This window comes from Engystomops pustulosus, chromosome 4, assembly GCF_040894005.1.
Source record: "Engystomops pustulosus chromosome 4, aEngPut4.maternal, whole genome shotgun sequence".
NCBI lineage: Eukaryota > Metazoa > Chordata > Amphibia > Anura > Leptodactylidae > Engystomops > Engystomops pustulosus.
Window position 1 is genome coordinate 148,797,312 of NC_092414.1, and position 24,901 is coordinate 148,822,212.

The 24,901-nt window shown below is 41.5% G+C and overlaps 1 protein-coding gene across 3 annotated transcripts in view; it reads left to right on the forward strand.

The window, feature by feature from the left end:
* Nucleotides 1–24,901, forward strand: part of APBA2 (amyloid beta precursor protein binding family A member 2) — a 220,182-nt gene that overhangs the window by 160,155 nt on the left and 35,126 nt on the right. For all 3 annotated transcript variants that reach the window (XM_072148038.1, XM_072148037.1, XM_072148036.1), the window contains 3 exons: nucleotides 8,114–8,299; nucleotides 22,198–22,377; nucleotides 22,464–22,676. In XM_072148038.1, the coding sequence (XP_072004139.1) occupies nucleotides 8,114–8,299; nucleotides 22,198–22,377; nucleotides 22,464–22,676 (579 nt within the window). The remainder of the gene's footprint in view (nucleotides 1–8,113; nucleotides 8,300–22,197; nucleotides 22,378–22,463; nucleotides 22,677–24,901) is intronic.

Consider the following 24,901-nt stretch of genomic DNA (forward strand, 5'->3'; position numbering starts at 1 on the left):
GCTGACATTATAGCAAAAGGGTCAATTATTACACAATGTATCAACCTAATTGCAGCTCTTCAACCTCCGGCTGCTTGTGCCTTGCTGGGTCTCATTCATTTTCCTTCCATTTATGATACAAATGTAATGTAACAGATATTTGTTTATCAGCATGCAGGACAGAAGTGTTTATGTTAATACAATGCTCCTTTTTTTCATTCTGTCGTGGCAAATAAAGAAATAAGGTTACTTAGGGAGGTGACATTTGTCATTGACTGAGTAGTGGGGAGGCCAGGCTCGGCTCAGATAAATTATTGCTTGTACTGCGGTAGTAGACTCAAGTATGAAAACTGTCAACCTGAAAACAGATTCCTTACCTAGACTCTATAAATGTAATGTAGTTACCTACAAAACTCGGTACCTCTAATAATATAGCTGCGTGTCCCGGCCTCAATTTCCCATTGACAAGAAAATATTTGAAAAGTACAAGTAGCTGTTAGATAAAGCAAAATCTGAAAATCTTTAAACACATTTCTGACATTACTGTGTAGGTGGTAGCGTTATACTGGCAGCCTATGGCCTAGATATATAAAAAGTGGTGTAATCTGCCTTTGTGCAGATTGCTCTGTATAATTCAATACTGGTGGAGAGTGTTCAATTATCTGCCATAAGCAACAAGAACAAGGACACAATTGCACTTTACACATCCAATAACTTAAATAATTTTTATTAGTTAATAGCCACACCACAAACACATTAAATGCATATGTGCAATTAAAAAAGATTCTGCCCTACAGGGGTTCCCTACACATAGTAATATCTCAAGTATATTTCAATGCATACAAGATAAGTGCATCAAATATATCAATACAATGCAGTTGTATATCACAAAACAAAGGCTCCCAGTGCCTAAGTATCATAAGAAAATTGGATGGGAACAAAGTCAGTAAATATATTAAGGTCCAAGAACACCGTACCCCACACGTATCACCAGTGTTTCTGTCTATGCATTTCCATGTTTTTTTTTGTGTCGCTTTAAACTAATAAAAATTATTTATGTTATTGGGTGTGTAGTGTGCAATTGTTTCCTTGTTCTTGTTGTTTGTGACTATATTGTAGGACTACTTTGCACCCTGCTGTGTGATCACTTTCTTAGGTTTGTCGATTATCTGGCACAATCCCCACTATGGAAAGTGTGGACACAGTTGCACCTTTTTATTTTTGGTACACTTTCATTATACAGAATGCAAGACAATTGCGTGGAGGCGGCTAAGCACTACCATGCCCCTTTAGGTGTACAGTTTTCAAAGTTGTTGTACAAGGTGCACCCATGACATAAAAGTGGCGCAAACATTCTATAAATATACATGTACAAGCTCCGAAGCCCATCTTTTTAGTGCAAAAACACTAACACAATTATATATTAGGGCCAATATGTATTTAGATAAACATTGGTATAAGGTCTTAATGACAGCACTTTCTAGTTCGGAGCAGGGGCCAGTTAGTGCTCTGTGGGTCCTTTTGGTATAAAAAAATAATAAATGAATTGAACATGTAAAGAATTTGATGAGGTTTTTATAGGCAAGAATATATAGTACACTTGGAGAGTACTTTCTGCACTTCGAGCCCATATTCTACCTTGTCTGCTATACAGTATTATACACTACTGTTAAAAAGATAAAAAGAGCATTAAAAACAGGCAACCCAGTATGTGCACTGCATTTTCAAGATCTCATCATGTTGTCAGAAAAAAATCATTGGCTGAAAGCATTCTCTTCTGGCATATGTGCCTGGCTACTGAAAAAGGAAACTCCCCAAACATTACAATATGCTGGTAGAATGTATTGAAATTTCTAATTTTACTGTTAACTGTTCTGGTCCAATCTGCAGTTTCTGCGAGACTCTAATTTGAATCCATATGTTAATGAGGCAGTTGGTGCAACAAAGTTATATTCTTTGCACCCAGAAAACCAGAATACAGTGGGAGGAGGGAAGTGCTCCTTGCACACTGTAACAGCCTATGAATTTGCATCACGGAGGGGCTCTGGGAACCACCCCACAATTCACCTACATTAGCATGATTTTAAAAGTTAATTTTAGTAGAAAAGGGTCATTGGATATCAAATATAACCACAGTTATGGTTTCTGGATCTATGAGTAAGTTTATCCATGCTTGATTTTGAAGATAGATTTAAGCTACTAAAGTTTGTGACGAGAAATAACATCAGTCCATAGGTTGTTTAATCCACAGGAAAGGTCCAGATTGTGATCTTGTTTATCCCTGTGTGATATTTTTCTGGTCCACATATAATCTTCCGTTTGCATTTTTCTAGAGTGTGGATGGATTGCAGATACAAATAAAATAGGAATAGTTTCTAGTTACTTAGTGTAAAAAGTATCTTTGGAATGTCTTTCTATATGACCTTAGATACCAGCTGGGCGCAGATACTGAATGTGCAGCACTACTTTTATAAAGCTCTTCAGAACCATCAGGCAAAGAATATATCTTGACATTGGCAAGGAGGAAAATTCACACAATTTCATTTATCTGATAGAAGGCTTCAGAAATTTCCGTATGTTGTCTCTCACAACGGCATATTGGATTCATTGCGTGGTTCATAGCGGTGTTTGTTTTTACTTTTGTCACCCCATGAAATTGTTTTGTAGATTGATGTTAAGCTCAGCCTAGTTGGAGAGCCTTTTTATGAAATTCCATTTCTGTGACGTTAATGCCTCAGGGATTGTCTTTTCATGAGCCGTTTTATAAATCTGCTAAAGTAAAAGAGATGGAAAATGCTAAATATTTGTGAGTGCTACTACACACTGCTGATAACTCTGGAACACATTTCAATAATGAATCTTCAGCCTTTGTGTAGGCTACTGTGCACAAATACATACATGTAGACTTTATTTTCTATGATGATATTCTTTGTCAGATAAACAATATGGCTGTGCTTTTAGCTCATGCAGCATTAGCAACTATATACCCTAATTTGCCCCGATTTAGACAAAATTTACCATTGAAGTTTTAGAGATTTTCACATTTGGTGACACATGCTAATTTGTTAATTAAAGGGAACCTATCAGGATTTAGGCTCACAAAATAATACCTATCTGTTATCCAGGGCAGTGAAAGAATGCCTTTAATGTTTTCCTGCTTTATGCTGAAATATATATTTGAAAGCTGCATACCATTTACCAGTAAGTAGTCATGGGACAGAGTCACTCTCCACACTCTTGAGTTGTCTGTTTCACTGCAACCAATAGAAATGCCTTCTTGTCCTGCTTGTCAGGGTAGTAGTATATTATCTTTAGTATCCTGGCAATAAATAACTTCTGCTCCTTCAGCTCCAACAATGGATTGGGGCTAAAACTTTGCTCCAAAAATACTCTAATTAGGGCACTCTTTGTGGATAGACTTTTATTTATAACTGTTGACTGACTGATGACGAGCCCGGTCCGGACTCGAAACGCATCTGTTAGGAAAACTTACGTCTGGAATACAGTACGCCAAACTACCACACAGTCTGACTGCAGGCTTACAGAACAGAGGGCGAACTAACCCTGCGCTGTTCTACCAACTAGACCCTACCAAGGCAGAAACCCCCTTGAAGGTAGGGAGCCTCTGCCGCAGGAACCTCCTATCTACCCTGCAAGGCTCTGGGAGGTGAGAGGAACCAAAAAAGGTCTGTCAGCCGCAGTGAGGTGGTACAGACAGAAAACTGCAATGTGGGAGTTAAGACAGTATTCAGACAGGGGGAAAAAACAGGACGAACAAGGATGAAACAAGCGGGGTTCAAGACAGCATAAGAAACCAAAGCAGACATGAGGAAAGAGAACTAAAGATGTAAAGACACCGAACATAGAAAGGTAAGCAAAACCGCCGGGTCACACCAGAGGGTACGTCAAGGTCAAACCACAAGACAAGGGAGCGTAACCATTACCTTGTGAATACAATACCAGGATGAAGCAAACAATGCTACAGGAGACCAGGAATCCAGCTAGGCTGTAAGTTCCAGAAGGACAAACACTGGCACAGGTGGAAGGTCCAGATCCAATTTATGCAGCCTCCCCCAGAATCCCATAGGAGCAGGAATCCAGGCTGATTCAGAAGACAGACAGCTAAGATTTCCCTAAAGCACGCGCATCCTGGATGCCAGCTGCCCCGTGCGTGCAGCAGGATTAACTCGCTGCGGATCGGGGGCGGAGCCAGCGTGGAGACGTGCAGAAACTCGGGGAGGACCGCAAGCATTGTCAGCATGGAGGGTAGAAGGACCAGCAGACGCGGTGTCCCTTCCAGCGGACCTGACAGCATCTCATGTTTTATATATTTTAATTACATGTATTTTAAGCATTTTATAAATAAAAGCCTACATCTTTCCACGAACTGGAGTGCCCAAATCGGAGTTTGTTTGGAGCAAAGTTTTAGCCCCGAGCCACTGTTAGAGATGCAACATAAAACCATTGATTTGGGTTAGCCGAGGCCGCCATGTGGATTAAGGCTATGAGAAAAAATTTAAGTGGTTGTGGCTTTAAAACAGCCTAAAAAGGTGAGTGCATTTCACACCCAGATGAAGGCAACGTGCCGAAAGGCGCGTCCGGTGTCAGTCATCCGGGCAGAGGCAGGCAGTTGCGGTGTGCTGGTAATATGCTCTCCTTTATGGTCTTTTATATTGCACATGCAGAAAGGGGTACAATGTCTTTTCCTCTCCAGCTGAATAACATAGATTTTTTTGGCACTTAAAAGCTATGGGATAATACAGCAATAGAGGTTATGCACTAAGCACTTTATTATCTGTGATTTCATTGCCTCTCATTTTGACATATAAGTGATTATTACTATTTGCAGTATAGAGCACTAGTTGTGATAATACACACTTCTCTTTATTAAATACATTTAACATATATACACCACAAAACAAATAATAAAAACAATTAAAAAGGTGAGCAAACCCTCCAAACCCTCTAGACAAAGCACATTCCCTCTCATGAAAAAGACCTCAAAACCAGTGAAAAAATTATTACATATAGCTATCAGGCACAAGTGAGAAAAGCATAAATATCATTCGACGTACAATGAGTGCTCGCAAACAGAGGCGGTTGTATTATGCCACTAGACTGAAAAAAAGACAAACCAAGCCAGATAATTCAGTTTTACCAGAAAAATATTTGTGGTCTGTCCAGACCAGGGGGAACTGCGGTACAACCCCACGCATGTCGCCACTCCCACAATTCACACAGTACTTTTACAACTTTTTACATGTCTTTATACATTTTCATCTGATGGCTCTATCCATGAGATTAAAGCCACCATTCTAAAAAAAGGTCTTTATTGATGTCCCCTGTTCCAGTCTTGGAGGCAGGCAGCTGCAGTATACAGTCAAGCTACCCCACCATCTTCACTGAGGCTTACAATGCTAATTCAGCTGAAGATAATTCCAGAGGGAATAGTGAAGAAGAGGCTTGTTTTTTTTCACATAGCCAGCCACTCTAACTTACTAAGGGATAATGATGTAGCAGGGTTAAGTCACACACATCCACTGTCTCTTTCTCACCCTTGCTCCTCACCCCATCTACAGGAATTCTCTTCAGTCTTACAGAGGTGAGCAGGGGAAGGGGTGAGCATATGTCTGTAGTTGAATACTGGCATTGATCGCTATATACTAGCTCCATAATGGCAGCATGGTGGTAGCAGTGAGCCTTGTCTATCAGGAACAGGGAGGCAGGGCAGTGCAAGAAACAATGAATATTCAGGACTCACTGTGATTCGACTCACCTCAGGTGAGTTGCATATAAGTAAACTAACTGATTTTTATAACATTGCAGCCATGGAAAGGAACTTTTTAGGGATAAGGGCAATGCTTTTTAATCATAGTAGTATGTAGTTTATTTTAAGTATTTTAAGCATTTATTTGGCAGATTCCTTTTAACAAATCATGGCATACGTATACAGACAAAATGAGACTTTATAGATTATCAAAAGGTTATCAACTGAAACAATATGAGTGAGCGCCCTTCTTGCATGAGTTTACAATCTATAAAGAACAGGTGACACATAAGGTAAAAGTGCTTGCATTGTACAGAGATCAATCCACAATTATCTGTGTTTACTGTCAGGACTGTTTGATAGGACTTGACATGAATTCACCCCTAGTATTACGGTACATAATGATTTTTGGAACTCTTCAAGAAAGTCAAAGCATGCAGTAAATGTGCTTTCACCATGGATTTCACTCTCTGTGGAACAGTCTGATACAATATATCTTGTCATTGTGATGGTAAAATGTCACCATTTCCATAGAGTATTTTACCTTCACCCTGACATTCATAATACAGCTTATCTCTACACATTAGATTGAATAAATACAATTGGCTCCATACAAAAGTCAGATATCTGTACATGTTTGCCTGCACATGAATACCACTTTTTTAGGCATCTCTTAATAAAACAGTGCACATCAAAGTGACACGAAGGCCGTAGTCAGCAAACCAAGAGAAAATAAGAGCAGTGGGGCTGCCAGAGAGATAAGACAGTGATTTATACCAGCTACCTGCATGGAGCAGTAAGATAGGACATTTCACAGCCGCATAATCTCCTCATCTACACTGTCGCAGGGAGCCTGACATAAATAAAAAGATGTCACATCTTTATGAGGAAAAAGTGAACTGAGCTCTACAGAAACAGCACTGAAGTTTTAATGGGAAAACAAAGTATTTCACTGTGAAAGATGCTGGATATCTTTGCAGTTACAACCTGCAGAACTACAACTGCTAGCACGTATTACCTCTAGAAAGCCCAATTGAAGCTAAACTGATTTTTTTTGTTGCAATGACATAACTCTAGTCCAGGGGTCCCCAAACTTTTTACATAGGGGGCCGTTCACTGTCCCTCTCAGATCGTTGGAGGGTCGGACTTAACTTTAGAAATAAATTTTGGTACATGTGACTGCATCCAGTGCTAGGCATTTTATTAGTGAAGGGAGGTCACTGCTGGACATGTTATTAGTGAAGGGAGGCTGCTGCTGGACATGTAATTAGTGAAGGGAGGCTGCTGCTGGACATATTATTAGTGAGGAGAGGCTGCTGCTGGGCATTTTATTAGTGAAGAGAGGCCACTTCTGGACATGTTAATAGCAAGGGGAGGCCACTGCTCGACATGTTAATAGCGCGGGGAGGCCACTGCTGGACATGGTAATAGCAAGGGAAGGCCACTGCTGGGACATGTTATTAGTGGGGGAGGCCACTGCTGGACATGTTATTAGTGAGGGGAGCCCACTGCTGGACGTGTTAATAGTACGGGGAGGCTACTTTTGGGACATGTTATTAGTGAAGTGTGGGCGCTAATGAACATGTTATCAGTGAAGGGAGGCCGCTAATGGACATGTTATCAGTGAAGGGAGGGCGCTAATGGACATGTTATCAGTGAAGGAAGGCGTTGCTGGGACATGTTTAAAGTGAGTGGAGGCTGCTGCTGGACATGTTATTAGTGAGGGGAGGCTGTTGCTGGGACATGTAATTAGTGAGGGGAGGCTACTGCTGGACATTTTATTAAAGAGTAGCAGATGCATTTCCCAACTTAGGCCTATACTTCAGGCCAAGTTTTCACATTTTTTTGTGGTAAAATTAGGTACCTCGGTTTACACTAAGGTCGGCTTATACTTGCATATATCTGGTATGTACATTTTTTTCCTCACAGTAAAAAGCCCAAAGACAAGGGGACATTATAGGTGTGTGGGGGTGCTATGGAAAAAGTAGTATTACAGTGTCCCCTTTTCTGTAGCCGTCTTCTTATTAAAACATTAAAAGGGCGATACAGAAACAGGTAAGCTGCAGGAAAGGGGCATTTTAAACCTGGGGCTGCGGTAAATGGTACATTATATGGGTTGGGGTTACATATGGACTATTTGCGGGGCACACAATTTTATTTTCCAGGGACCATAGTAAGAGGGCTACCCAGCCCGGTCCCTGGTAAAAAAATTTGGGTGCAGCCAGTCCCCAGAAACAAAAAGTTTGGGGAACACTGATCTACGGCATGTACTGTATGGGTAGATAATGTGAACCTTTTCTCTGGTGTATATAAACATTATTGTGTCAGTTACATTCTAAGCTGGTTTTATTTACTTACCGTAAACAGGAAACAATGATGGACCATGCTCTAAGAACAATCTCCTATATTGCTGACATTGGGAATATTGTTGTCCTGATGGCAAGACGTCGAATGCCAAGATCTGCATCACAAGATTGTATAGAAACTACTCCAGGTGCTCAGGAAGGAAAGAAGCAGTACAAGATGATCTGTCATGTGTTCGAGTCAGAAGATGTAAGTTGGAAGTTCTTTGAAGAGATGTATATTTTTTAAATAATTGAACACATAAGTTATATATTATGTTTCCCTATTTCTGTGCAAGGTTATATATATATATATATATATACAGGCGGTCCCCTACTTAAGGACACCCGGCTTACAGACAACCCATAGTTACAGACGGACCCCGCTGCCCACTGTGACCTCTGGTGAAGCTCTCTGGATGCTTTACTATAGTCCCAGGCTGCAATGACCAGCTGTAAGATGTCTGTAATGAAGCTGTATTGATAATTCTTGGTCCAATTACACCAAAAATTTTGAAACTCCAATTGTCACTGGGGCAAAAGAAAAAAAAATGTCTAGAACTTCCATTATAAAATATACAGTTTCGACTTACATACAAATTCAACTTAAGAACAAACCTCCAGACCCTATCTTGTATGTAACCCGGGGACTGCCTGTATATATATTGCATTATCTTCTGTAACACTGACACTGAACTGCTTACTTAAAGAGCAGTAATTTCCTCCATCATGTCATGTCAGCTTTACATTGTTGTTACTGGTCTCACAACGCACATGAGGGCACAATTACTTAATGGGGTTCATTTACTGAGGGTCGTGCTGTTCACTTTCACCTATTTTGGGGATTACACGGCTTGCACAGGTACTTAACAAGTATCTACGCTGGGTTTTTGGTGCACTGGACCGTTATTTTGGTGCACGCAACCTTTTGTTTTTGGTGCAGCTTCGCTGGCTTCCGTGCAACACAATTTAGGGGACGTGCCATCGGACGATCCGTCAGATTCGGACTGAGTGCAGGATTTTACTTTGGAATTGTGTCGCAAGCCAAATCACTTAGATGCACCCCTAAAAAGATGGTGAACTCTGTTGGAGCTGAGCGGGTATGCGACACATACAGGATTTTAGTGAATTGCAGAACAGTGCATTATCATCAGACAGTGCACTTTCGGTGAACTACGGCGAGAAAGTAGGTAAATGTGCCTCATTATGTCTTATAGTAAGACGGTGTAAATCTAGACAAGCTGGTTGCGATGCTCTAGATTTATCATTGGTTGATTTCCATAGAATATTTACCCCACAGTGCAGAGCAGTTCCTGGATTCCTACCGCTTCCTCTCTTCTATCACTAAACTGTTTGTTTAATAGGAAAAGAGGGTCAGTTTGACAATACCATGAGTTTCACCTTCTATTTCTGCCCACATCCTATACTGTATATTTATACTGTCAGGAATTTCCACAGGGACATCTCCTAAAGTTAGTTTTCAGCTTAGACCCCTAATAGATACAGTATTGCTTTCTGCCATTTCTATCAGCGCAAAACGTGCAAAATTTGCAAAACGTGCAAATAAATCATCAGTTCTTCCAGGTCACGGGCACAAGAGCTGGTAGGCAGAACTAGCGCCCTTCTCCTACATAGGGATCTGAGAGTCTCAAAGTCAAATAATACTGAATAATATAAGCAGAATAGATGCAGCTCTGCTGTTGCAGAAATGATTATAGTTATTGTTGTTTATGATATAAAGCATTGTAACTAGGTTAACCGATTAAAGTCTCATTCCATTCTGTGAATACCTTCTAATGTTCTGAACATGGAAAAAGGTTCCAAATTTTTGGTGTGCTTACCACGTGCCAGCAAATTTTTAGCCATGCCCTCTTACCAATCCTACACCCACCCACTAGAGTGCCTGCACACTATAATACCCCTCTTTACAACCCCCATACTACATAATGCCCCTGTTGTTGTGGACTGACCTCCATTAATGCAGTTGGGTCAGTACATGTGATACTAAAGTGCAAATCGAGATCAAATTTCTTTTTACGTCTCTGGCCTTGTTTGAACCACAAACAATTCTTGTAAATATTCATATAGAAGCAAAGCATCGGAGGGTTAGTGAACTATCTAAATAGTAAATGTTCTCTCCTTCCCTGAAGTGTAAATCATCCTTTATAGTCGGACAATGCATTCATTTTAGCAGTAAAGAAGCTATTCTAAGAAGACTTTACATTCTGAAGTCTTTACATGCATGGAATGAAGTGTTGCCATTTCCAGATCTGAAGCTTTTTTCTTCTTGATTTTTAAAGGGTACATGATATTTTCAGAAATCAGCTATAGTTAAGGTTCTCTTGCTGCCAAGATCCACTTTCTTACACTGGTGGACTTCAAAGACCTTACAATAGAAACTCATGGTACATCAATGTCTTTGATAGATTTCTTTAATGTCTGCTACCTGGAGTGTGCCCGCGAGGGCCATCACTAGAGGTTGTCCTACATGGAGACTTGTGTCAGCTGTAATAAGGCATTGCGCTCCTGCACAGCATATGTTATAAAAGCACTCAGGGGATATCTTATAATCTGAAGTATAAATTGGGTGCTCCGTTTATACTTTCTACAGCAGCAATTTTGGGTGGCCAGAAATTCAGGATACATTTAGCAATAAGACCATCTACACACAACAACATAGATTATCACATGGTAACATGTGGAGGCAAGAATGTGATAGGACACAGTTTAGGACATTTGAACAAGTGCAGTATAATGCCTACCATATGTCACAGCAAACTTTATAAACATTTACAAGGGCATAACTAAAATGCCCATAGCTAAATTAGAATGAGTCTATAAAATATTTATTTTTGTTTCCCTATTTAATGTGAGAGATATGGAACAAATTGATAAAATAGTAGATAAGACACACAGTGATGTCACAGTACAGTCACTGTACAGTGATAGTGCTCACACTGATGTCAAAGTACAGAGATAATACACTCATTCATGTCATAGTATTGAGATAATACATACAGTGATGTCACAGTACTGTAATAATACACATAGTGATGTCACAGTACCAAGATAATACACACAGCAATGTCACAGTGCAGGAATAATATCACAGTACAGATATAATGCACATAATCATGTCACAGTACAGGAATAATGTCACAGTAAAGGGATAATACACATGGCATACCTCCCAACATTTCCGGATTTGGCGATTCCCCCTAAGCCACACCCCCTAATCACGCCCTGGTCACGCCCCACATTTTTATTAATAATAATCATCTCCATTATAATAATAATAATCTGCATAATAATAAGAATAATAATCCTCTCCATAATAATAAAAAAAATGTGTACTCCACATGCAATATAGATGGAGGCCTCTATCCACTAGGCCAGTGGTGGCGAACCTATGGCACAGGTGCCAAAGGTGGCACTCTGAGCCCTCTCAGTGGGCACTCAGGCTGTTTCCCCAGCACCGACAGGACTTAAGAGATCCTCCTATAGGACCATGACGTGACACACTCAGCGTTATTTTAAAGTGAGACTGTAGGAAGAATAGATGTGGACATGGTCGGATTTTCATTGGAGCCATTGAAGCTCCTGCTCTTGGCCCCACAATTCTTACTCTTCAGTGGGTTGTCAAGGGAAGCTCCTATGGCAATTAGAATTTGTCCTCCTGTCAGCGATATTGGTGTCCTCAGGACCGTTGAAAGCTGTGCTACAGCACGGAGCAAGAAGATTTTAATAAGTTAATGCTAGAATTGCTGTGTTGGCACTTTTTAAATAAATAAGTGGATAAGGGTTGCAGTTTGAGCACTCGGTCTCTATAAGGTACGCCATCACTGCACTAGGCTATTGGCTTAGTGGATTTCAATGGGAGCATTTTATGTAACGCAGTCTTTTACACAGTGACACAGGCTCCATGCACTGGTATATAGAGATAAATCTTATCAGGGATTATTATTCTAATTATTGAGACGACTATTATTATTATTTTTATTATTATTATTATCATGGAGACAATCATTATTATTATTATTTTAATAATAATCTCAATAATAATAATCTCAATAATAATGGACCTTAAAGGGAATATCTGGGACAATCTCCCAGCTGCCCGTGATCGCATGGCAGAGGTAAAAAAAACTGGGACTGTCCCGGCCAATCCGGGACGGTTGGGAGCTATGCACATGTTAATGTCACAGTGCAGATTTAATGCACGTAGTCAGGTCACAGTACAGGGATAATACACACAGTGGTGTCAAAAGACAATGATAATAAACATGGTGAGGACACAGTACAGGGACAATCCATACAGGGATGTTACAATACAAGGGATAGTACAGTGATGTCGCAACATACGAGATTAGAAACACAGTTGTGTCACAGTACAGAGATAATAAACACAGTGATGTCATAATATAGAGGTAATAAATACAGGTACAGTACAGGGATAATACACACAGTAAAGTAATAGTATAGGAATAATGCAGTGATGTCACATTATGTGCAGAATGAGTACACAGGACACCACAGAACAGGTAAACAACACAGTGAGGTTACATGCAAGAATAATAAACAAATTATGTCAGATACATTGCAAAATATAACACCACAGAAGAGCAGTAATGCACATGAGCATTAGGCTCCAAACTACAACACAGTATGGGCCCATGATCAGCTCTCCATAGTACTTACTGCACAGAGTCTTAAATATCATCATCTGACAGCCCCTTTACCAAGCCCCTTCTCCCCCTAGGCTCCTATTCTGATAATAAATGTATAAAGTGCTTCATGAATATAGTATGTTACCTGCTGCTCAAATCCAGGTGTCCAGGGGCCTACGCTACCCTAAGAACAGCATAAACTGGTAACAGACTTCCATTTACAGCTTTAGAGTTGTGTGACCCGTTTCATTTAGCAATACTCTATATAGTTAATGTATAAGCGAGCACAGAATTGTATTTTTGTCCTTCATTGAAGAAAATTTCCATTCATGGATTCAGTGTTCTCTCTACATGTATAGCCTGGACTGGTGCATCGTGCCCTAATTCTGATGAAACGCCTCCTTCAGCATTTGAGTCAGCTAGAATTTCCATTGAGAGATCCCCCTCCCTTCCCTGTGCCCGAAGATTATTTTTAATAAAACTGATTCCATTATGACATTCTCTCTCTATTCTCTGAAATATACCAATTATATTTTTGTTTTCTCACGATGGATATATTCCATTGCCTGCAGTCACAAAATGTGTTGTGTGGAGATAATCTCCATACCCCGGGGGACGCATCGGCTTTGCCATAGAAGGAACACATTACATCAATAAGAATAATAAGGCTGCGCCACATTATTTGCTGAATCCTGCAGTCGCTGTGACTTTTTAGGCTACAGAAGTTAATGTGGAGCTTGTGTTCATTTTATTCTTTGCTTGAAAGAGAAAAAAAAAACATATTGATATTGGAATTACTATAATAAATTAACTCGAGGAAAACCTTTCTGCACAAAAAAGTGATGTTTCAGTACAGAACAAAGCTATGAATCCCAGTGTGTACTTTTTAATCTCAGCAGAGGGAAATGTAAAGGCGATGTTAAAAGTAACTACGGTATTTACCTTCTAAAAAGATATAACCTGAAAGACCCCTAATGGCTTCCTTCCTCCAAGGTTATTTTCTATTATTTTGTAAAACTTATTATATTTGCTCATTTAGTGTGGATTGCTGTAGCATACTATTTTATATATGCTAACCAATACATATCCCAAAGATAACTGTGCTAAGGGAGTCCCTGTTATTGCCTCAGGAGGATTTGCACATAATGCAGGGACTCCACATCAGGTTCTTTAACCCCTTAAGGACGCAGGGTTTTTCGGCTCATTTCTCGCTCTCCAACTTCAAAAATCCATAACTTTCATTTTTACGTGTACAGACCTGTGTGAGGGCTTATTTTGTGCGTAACAAATTTTACTTTCCCGTAATTATTTTAACATGCCGTGTACTGCGAAGCTGAAAAAAAATTCCAAATGTGGAAAAATTGAAAAAAACCCGCACGTGCGTCACATTCTTGTGGGCTCAGTTTTTACGACTTTCACTCTTTGCTCCAAATAACACGCCTACTTTATTCTTTGGTTCGGTGCGATCGCGGTGATACCAAATTTATATAGGTTTTATTATGTTTTAATACATATTCAAAAATTAAACGAATGTGTACAAAAAAGAAGAAAACATTTTTGCCATCTTCTGACGCTAATAACTTTTTCATACTTTGGCGCACGGAGATGTGTGAGGGATCATTTTTTGCAAAATGAGGCGACGTTTTCATTGCGACCATTTTGAGGTCTGTGCGACATTTTGATCATTTTTTATTTCATTTTTTATGTTATGTAAAAAGGTGTAAAAGTCGCATTTCGGACATTTGGGCGCCATTTCCCGCCTTGGAGGTCACCGCTGCCCGTAACCGTTTTTATATTTTGATAGATCGGGCATTTTGGGACGCGGCGATACCTAATATGTTTGTGATTTTTACTGTTTATTATGTTTTATATCCGTTCTAGGGAAACGGGGGTGATTTAAATTTTTAATATTTTATTAATTTTTTTTATTTTTTAAACTTTTTTTTTTTTTTTTCACTATTTTTTATACCATCTAGCGTACATTAACCCTAGATGGTCAGATCGCTCCTACCATATACTGCAATACTTCTGTATTGCAATATATGGCATTTTTGCAGCACATTCATTACAATGAGCCACTGGCTCATTGTAACGAATCTGCAGAAGCCATGTAGCCTCCGAACGTCATCGCATTAAAGATGGCGGCGCCCGCGTGCCGCTGTTTTTTACACGGCGCCGGCGACTTTGCCGGTGGCAATCACATGGTTAATAGCCGCGATCGGTGCAAGTGCCGACCACGGTTATTAGCGGTGGGGGTTTTCTGCAAAATGCAAAAACCCCCACCTTTGTATGAAGAGGACTCAGCCCGTGAGCCCTCTTCATACATCCCTTATACCTCTGCGCCGTAGAGCTATGCCGCAGAGCGTTAAGGGGTTAAGACCAGTTGTTAAATAAGCTAACTAATTCCCCCATCCCCACACCCAGGGCTGGTGTTAGGGGGTGACAAACTGGGCAATTGCCCAGGGGCCTCTGTCCTAAAGGGGCCCTCTGCATGTAGACTTTTGTGAGCATAGGATGTTTTGCACCTTTTTTTTTTTTTTAAATCAGATAAACTTTATTAAAGCAGATAATTACAAGTATTATACATATACCAAATGAATGGAAACCTTGACAAATAGAACATTGTTATTTTCTTAACTTAAACCCCTAACCAACCAACACCCCCCTCCCCTCACGGTCCATTTCCCTCTCTTCCCCTCCTCATCCTGATTGATAGGCTCCATGTCCAGATGCAGGACCCCCTACCTCTCCACATCTCCCTTATTTTCCTCACGTCCCTGATGTCTATCCTAGTCGCCATCTCTCCCAACTCCTGAGCATTTCTGTTGTTCCCAGTCCCGGACACTCCAGCCATTTACACCATTGCTTGTTATACTTAATTGATTTTCTTTTATATATATACTCCCAACTCCATTTGAAGTGTAGTATTCACCATTTTCTTAATTTCCCCAAGTCTAGGTGGAGTAGAATCTAACCAGTGTCTGGCAATAGTCTTTCGGGCCTGATATAATATTTTTGCTACTTCTAGCTGTTCCGCCCTAGTTATTTCCAAGTTCCCTACACATCCCAGTAAGCATACTTTTGGATCTGTTTTGCACCTTTAATACCCCTTGGTTGAATGCCCGGATGAAGATGCTTATCATCTATCTCCTATCTATATATCTATCATCTATCTGTCTAGTTATCTGTCTCCTATAATTTCATATCTACATATATGTCTATCTAATCATTTATCTATGTAGTTTTTTGTTTATCCGTTTATCTATATATCTACCTATCTATCTATCTATCTATCTATCTTCTATCATGATATATATATATATATATATATATATATATATATATATATATATATACATACACTCACCGGCCACTTTATTAGGTACACCTGTCCAACTGCTCGTTAATTTCTAATCAGCTAATCACATGGCGGCAACTCAGTGCATTTAGACATGTAGACATGGTCAAGACAATCTCCTGCAGTTCAAACCGAGCATCAGTATGGGAAAGAAAGGTGATTTGAGTGCCTTTGAACGTGGCATGGTTGTTGGTGCCAGAAGGGCTGGTCTGAATATTTCAGAAACTTCTGATCTACTGGGATTTTCATGCACAACCATCTCTAGGGTTTATAGAGAATGGTCCGAAAAAGAAAAAACATCCAGTGAGCAGCAGTTCTGTGGGCGGAAATGCCTTGTTGATGCCAGAGGTCAGAGGAGAATGGGCAGACTGGTTCGAGCTGATAGAAAGGCAACAGTGACTCAAATCGCCACCTGTTAAAACCAAGGTAGGCAGAAGAGCATCTCTGAACGCACAGTACGTCGAACTTTGAGGCAGATGGGCTACAGCAGCAGAAGACCACACCGGGTGCCACTCCTTTCAGCTAAGAACAGGAAACTGAGGCTACAATTTGCACAAGCTCATCGAAATTGGACAGTAGAAGATTGGAAAAACGTTGCCTGGTCTGATGAGTCCCGATTTCTGCTGCGACATTCGGATGGTAGGGTCAGAATTTGGCGTCAACAACATGAAAGCATGGATCCATCCTGCCTTGTATCAACGGTTCAGGCTGGTGGTGGTGGTGTCATGGTGTGGGGAATATTTTCTTGGCACTCTTTGGGCCCCTTGGTACCAATTGAGTATCGTTGCAACGCCACAGCCTACCTGAGTATTGTTGCTGACCATGTCCATCCCTTTATGACCACAATGTACCCAACATCTGATGGCTACTTTCAGCAGGATAATGCGCCATGTCATAAAGCTGGAATCATCTCAGACTGGTTTCTTGAACATGACAATGAGTTCACTGTACTCAAATGGCCTCCACAGTCACCAGATCTCAATCCAATAGAGAATCTTTGGGATGTGGTGGAACGGGAGAATCGCATCATGGATGTGCAGCCGACAAATCTGCGGCAACTGTGTGATGCCATCATGTCAATATGGACCAAAATCTCTGAGGAATGCTTCCAGCACCTTGTTGAATCTATGCCACAAAGAATTGAGGCAGTTCTGAAGGCAAAAGGGGGTCCAACCCGTTACTAGCATGGTGTACCTAATAAAGTGGCCGGTGAGTGTATATATATTGGAGTGCTGCCTGTTTTAATTTCTTTGGATATCTACTACACTCTTACTGGTGAGAGTGAGGATAGCACCCATCAACTCTTTTTCTCAAGGACTGTGCTGCTTTTTTTTCTTTTTTTGTATATATATATATTCTACTTTATTTATGCATCTATAAATCTATCATCTTTCATATTTATCTTCTATCATCAATCTACCTATCATCTGCCTTTCTCCTATAACATTCTCCTACAGCCCCATATTACAGATTGCCTCCCCATACTACTGTGTGTAACTACATAGTGGTACCATTGTGCAGAGCTAAAGGAACCTCTTATTGAATGTGATTGTTCATAAAATAGTTTTATTTTGGGGCCCTACTTTTAATTTGGCTCGGGGGCCCCACTTTGTTTATAACCAGTCCTCTTTAGGACTGCATCTTTAGGACTTCATTTGTGCATTAGTTGGGCCACTGTATCTATTGTTCTTGATATCCCCTGACTGTAATGGCCGCCCTATAACTATACTGGGCATTACTATAACTTGTTTTGTCTTGGAGTTTACCTGATGATTGTAATAGTAGCACTGATACCAACTATTACGGAAGCAATGTCTACGAACAAGATGTAAGCAACTGGTCCTTTGAGTTTTGTAAATTGAGAGATAATGCCATATAGCACCATATATCAGACTTGTCTTTCTAGCTTATCTGATCCCGTGCTCAGTCAAATTGAAATATGCCGACCAATGAGGCCAAGACAACACCTTGAACATTTGGGCAGATTTACTTACCCGGTCCATTTGCGATCCAGCGGCGCGTTCTCTGCGCTGGATTCGGGTCCAGCCGAGATTTATTAAGGTAGTTCCTCCACCGTCCACCAGGTGGCGCTGCTGTGCTGAAAAGCATCAGAACGCACTGGAGTTCACCTGCTCGCGCTGTTTTAAATGTGGCGGTTTTTCCGAATCCATCGGGTTTTCATTCGGCCACTCCCCCCGATTTCCGTCGCGTGCATGCCAGCGGCGATGCGCCACAATCCGATCACGTGCGCCAAAATCCCGGGGCAATTCAGGGGAAATCGGCGCAAATCGGAAATATTCGGGTAACACGTCGGGAAAACGCGAATCGGGCCCTTAGTAAATGACCCCCAATATGTCATTCTTGAACAATGTTTGAAATGTTGCAGGCAAATAATGCTGCTTAAAGTGACTGCTGTCCTTAGGGAATACTATTACCTATACTTGGTCCGTGCAATGTTTAGTTATCAAATGAACATCCATGTAAATGCTGAGATTCCCAGCAGTACATTGCTCAAAGTGTCCCCTTTCATGTTTCATACCACACCTCCAAACCCCTGGGACATAAAATGTGTCATACAAAGCAGGCTTCAGACAATTTTCATGTCATAATGTCTCCACCTTTACCCCACCTTTAAAGGGGGTTGTCCAGGATTAGAAAAGCAAAGTTATACATGGTTTGTGTGTGTAATAAAATGATGAACATCTTATACTTATGTCTCTGCGCACTCCCATTCTCCAGTGGAGGCGGCCATTACTGCAGGCCTCTGTTTGTATACACCGGCAGTTATGCAGCATGGTCAGAGCGTGTGCCGCTGCAGCCTGAATCTCCATGTAACATCACAGCATGTCTTTGTACACAGAGACCTGCAGTAGTGTCCATCGCCACAGGAGTGCGGAGAGAGGTGAGTATGAGATGTTTATAGTTTTATTACATCTAAACCTGGACAACCCTTTTAACCCCACCACTTTGTATCTAACCCCCTATTCTACTTATAATACTCTCCTCTGTGTGATATTATCACATTGCACCAACACAGCAGCGGCAGAGGTACAATAAGGGAGCGGAGATATAGTCAGGTACATACCTCCCTCTCACCGCCCATTACAGCAGGGCAGGACTATCCAGCTGATTACAGTATAGGACTGTTAGCACAATATTATTATCATCTTAATATCATAGTCATAGTCATTAATTATTAAAATTTGTGTAATCTTCATTCACCTATGACCCTGTCAATAAATTGTCCTTCTTTTGGTCTATTGATGATAAACATATAAATGGTAAAAAAAAAATATATAAAAAAGAAATTATTTATTACATGCCATGTTGTAACAATTCCACGATGAACCTTCCAAAAGCATGTTTGGCTTTTAATATGAAGTAATAGCATTGAACGCAGTAGAATTGTTACCCAAATGCATCAAGGGCCTTCAGATTAATATTAGATACAAGGCATATTAAAGATACCTTGTAACAAAAATGCTTTATTCTACAATTAAAGTCATGTGACCAAAAATTCATCTTGATAACGGCAGGTTGGCAATAGCAGGAATATGCCCTGATCTCACAGCATATAAGACTTGTAAATGACCTCATCTCAGAGAATAGCAAGAAAACTAGAACCACTCTTTCCTTCTCATCGCTCTTTCCTTTTTGATGAATGACTGTCGTGCAGAAAAGTTATGGAAAAATGCCATGCTTATAAAGCCAGTGTCATGCAGTAATAATCATACGCGTATTGAGAAAACCTTATTACATAGTGACCCCTAGTGGTAAGAAATGTTACCTCTTTCTGAAACATACTTCACTACTGTTAGCATTTTTACATATTGAAGGGATATTCCGGTTACTCAAGGTGCAAGCTATGGCTCAGTATTAATGTACATCTGTTGCTTACTAACACAATGTAATTACTACGTTTTCAGGCATTGGGGCACCGTGAGCCAGTTTTCTGTCGGACTTTGCATGTTCTTTCTAGTTCAAACTGCTTGCACAGGTATTTAAGAAGTGCCTGCACCACAAATGTGTTGCACATGACCCTTTTGTGGCGCAGCTGCACCAGTCATTATTACAAATTAGGGGGCGTTCCGGGGCTCAGTCGGACCGTGTGTCAGATTTAACATGTAAAGTCAGATAGAAGTGCAGGGAGCACCAGATTCATGAAGAAGGCGCGCCAGAAAACCTGAATCTGATGCACCCTGCTTACTACATAGGCAGGGCTGATTCTAGCCTTTTTGCTGCCTGAGGCGAAAACCAGCCAATGATACCACCTACAACACTAGTATCAGTCAATAACACAGACTTTAGTGACATCTTGTACCTTACTGGTGATAAACTGCCCATTCAAGGAGAGGACAGCAATGGATTATCTCAGCTGAAGTCACAGTTAAATGTCTTCAGCTCCATGCAGCACAACTCCACACCACGCTCCTAAAAAACTACAGTCACTTACAGTATAATGGAGCGTGTTCTTACATATATATTATCGTTACAACATGACTGAACACAGAATTCCCCACATAAAACATTCTTTATATAGTCCTTTGAAATAAATTATAGTATCTAAAGCACCCATAGTGTCTTATATATACCGCACCCCCTGAACTACAACACACAGCTAATTTATATACATACATGTTTTATTTATACACAGTTCCCCTATTTATAACAGTCCCCATGAACATACTCCCAAATTAAATTATATGCAGTACTCCGGCAGCAGCACACAGCCTCTCCCACAGTAAACACAGCCTCTCCCACAGTATACACAGCCTCTCCCACAGTATACAGAGCCTTCCCCCAGTATACACAGCCTCCTCTAGTATACACAGCATCCCCTGTATACACAGCCTCTCCCACAGTAAACACAGCCTGCCCACAGTATACATAGCCTGTCCCCAGTATAGACAGCCTGCCCCCAGTATACAAAGCCTCTCCCACAGTATACACAGCCTGCCCCCAGTATACACAGCCTCTCCCACAGTATATACACCTTGCCCCCAGTATACACAGCCTCTCTCACAGTAAACACAGCCTGCCTCAGTATACACAGCCTCACCCACAGTATACACAGCCTGCCCCCAGTAAACACAGCCTGCCCCCAGTATACACAGCCTGCCCCCAGTAAACACTGCCTGCCCCCAGTATACACTGCCTGCCCTCAATATACACAGCCTCCCCTCAGTATACACAGACTCACCCACAGTATACACAGCCTCACCCACAGTATACACAGCCTGCCCTCAGTATACACAGCCTCCCCCAGTATACACTGCCTGCCCTCAATATATACAGCATCCCCTCAGTATACACAGCCTCCCCTCAGTATACACAGCCTCCCTCCGGTATATACAGCCTGCCCCCAGTATACACACAGCCTCCCCCAAGTGTTGCAAAGCTGCTCTAGTATACCCAGTTGTTTCCATGTATACACAGCCCCTATTGAAAGATACAGTCTTGACACTCACAAAAATAATAAACCTTGTACATACCTCCAGCCCCGGTGCTCCCCCCTCTGCTCCCCAGTCCTCTTCTCCCATCAGCCCCGGCAGCCGCTCTATAAAGTGACACAGGCGGGTCTGTGTGATGATGTCATCACGCACGCCGACCCACGTCCTGCCCTGATTTTACTACTAGACTATGGAAAAGTTAGTCACATATGTGGCTTGTAAAGTACAGTTGGACTAGATTGTGGTCCACATTTACTTAGAACAATGTAGTCTGTACTATGTGCAGATGGTGCCAGATTCATGATTTCTGGTGCATGGTTTTCATGACTCTGGCGCCCTCTTCTCTGCTCCGACAGAGTGCACCAGTTTCTTTTGGTGCACCTTTAACATAGGGCGTGCAACATAGGGCGTGTCTGACTTTTCATGTTAAATCTGGCGCACAATCCAGGAAACCCCCCTCCCTTTAGTGCAGAAATTTGTGTCAGCCACACCACAAAACGGTGCGTGTGACACAAATGTGGTGCGGAAGACTTCTTATATTCCTGTGCTAGCAATTTGCACCGAAAAAATGTGCAACAGAAACCTGGCGGATGGCCCTTAGTTAATGTGCCCCTGTATCTTCTATCCTTCACAGGCCCAGCTTATCGCACAGTCTATTGGCCAAGCGTTCAGTGTTGCTTACCAAGAATTCTTACGAGCCAACGGGATCAACCCAGAAGATCTCAGTCAAAAAGAATATAGTGATATCATAAATACTCAAGAGATGTATAATGATGACCTTATACACTTCTCAAATTCTGAAAACTGCAAGGAGGTAAGTCATATCCTGTAATTATGAATGATTGATACCTTTTTTTCTGGGAATTATCATGATTATGATAATGTGCTTTTTGTTAACAGATTCAGGTGGAAAAGCTAAAGGGAGAGATTTTGGGAGTGGTCATTGTGGAGTCTGGATGGGGTTCAATACTTCCGACTGTAATACTAGCAAATATGATGAATGGGGGTCCGGCTGCACGCTCTGGAAAACTCAGCATTGGTGATCAAATTATGTCTATAAACGGAACAAGTTTGGTTGGCCTTCCTCTAGCTACATGTCAAGGTATAATTAAGGTATGTCACTGGTAGGGTTGTTCTGTATCTATCGCTCTATTCTCTCGTATACTGCATGGATTCTTTAGCTGTAATCCATTTATATTCAGTGTCAATCTGTTTAAGAAGTATATGCGCAGTTTGCCTGTGTATAGTGCAGGGGGTGCCAGATTCAGGACTTCTGGCGCACGTTCTGCATGTATCTGGCGCCACAAATGTGATGCAGACACTTCTTAAATACCTGCGCAAACAGTTTGCACTAGGAAGAACGTGCAGAAACTGTCAGACAGAAAACTGGTGCAAAGCCCTTAGTAAATGTGCCCCACTGTCTCTCTTATGTACTGTACCTATTGTACCGTACACTATGTAAAAGTATTGTGTGAGTCACAAGTTAAACTGCTTGTTTCTTCTAATTTCTCTTTTTTCTAGCATTTTATCCCCTCTGCAAATGCATCTTTTAGAGCTGTTGGGTGGAGACCCAGCAATGGCTAAGCTCCTGCTAATTCCTCCCCCTCTTATCTCTATAAATCTTCTATGTAATCGTACACCTCTATGAGCTTCTGTACATTTTGCTAGTTCTGCCTCTACAGTTTTATCACTTGGTTTTATGAGAGTTTAGATGACCAAACTGCAGGGGCATAGCTACAGTGGTAGCAGCCATAGCAGCCGCTATTGGGCCCACAATGACCCCCCTGACACTGTGGGCCCAGTAGCGGCTGCTATGGCTGCTACCACCCATCATGTAACCTGACACTAAATAATGGAGGATGTACACCATTTAATATATATTATGCTGCACATTGTACAGCATAATATGTATATAACATATATGTGATGTATATATGTTGTATATGTGTGTTTATCTGTGATGTGTATATGATGTACGGCGTGTATATACACTCACCGGCCACTTTATTAGGTACACCTGTCCAACTGCTCGTTAACACTTAATTTCTAATCAGCCAATCACATGGCGGCAACTCAGTGCATTTAGGCATGTAGGCATGGTCAAGACAATCTCCTGCAGTTCAAACCGAGCATCAGTATGGGGAAGAAAGGTGATTTGAGTGCCTTTGAACGTGGCATGGTTGTTGGTGCCAGAAGGCCTGGTCTGAGTATTTCAGAAACTGCTGATCTACTGGGATTTTCACGCACAACCATCTCTAGGGTTTACAGAGAATGGTCCGAAAAAGAAAAAACATCCAGTGAGCGGCAGTTCTGTGGGCGGAAATGCCTTGTTGATGCCAGAGGTCAGAGGAGAATGGGCAGACTGGTTCGAGCTGAAAAGGCAACAGTGACTCAAATCGCCACCCGTTACAACCAAGGTAGGCAGAAGAGCATCTCTGAATGCACAGTACGTCGAACTTTGAGGCAGATGGGCTACAGCAGCAGAAGACCACACCGGGTGCCACTCCTTTCAGCTACGAACAGGAAACTGAGGCTACAGTTTGCACAAGCTCATCGAAATTGGACAGTAGAAGATTGGAAAAACGTTGCCTGGTCTGATGAGTCTCGATTTCTGCTGCGACATTCGGATGGTAGGGTCAGAATTTGGCGTCAACAAAATGAAAGCATGGATCCATCCTGCCTTATATCAACGGTTCAGGCTAGTGGTGGTGGTGTCATGGTGTGGGGAATATTTTCTTGGCACTCTTTGGGCCCCTTGGTACCAATTGAGCATCGTTGCAATGCCACAGCCTACCTGAGTATTGTTGCTGACCATGTCCATCCCTTTATGACCACAATGTACCCAACATCTGATGGCTACTTTCAGCAGGATAATGCGCCATGTCATAAAGCTGGAATCATCTCAGACTGGTTTCTTGAACATGACAATGAGTTCACTGTACTCAAATGGCCTCCACAGTCACCAGATTTCAATCCAATAGAGCATCTTTGGGATGTGGTGGAACGGGAGATTCGCATCATGGATGTGCAGCAACTGTGCGGCAACTGTGTGATGCCATCATGTCACTATGGACCAAAATCTCTGAGGAATGCTTCCAGCACCTTGTTGAATCTATGCCACGAAGAATTGAGGCAGTTCTGAAGGCAAAAGCGGGTCCAACCCGTTACTAGCATGGTGTACCTAATAAAGTGGCCGGTGAGTTTATGTATGCTGTGCATCTGTATTTGGCACTGTATGAAAGTATATATGATGTGTATACCCTGTATATGTGTGTGTGAGTGAACAAGTGTATGTGCAACATTCCCCACAGGGGCCTAGCCTTTTCTTGGGGCCTGGA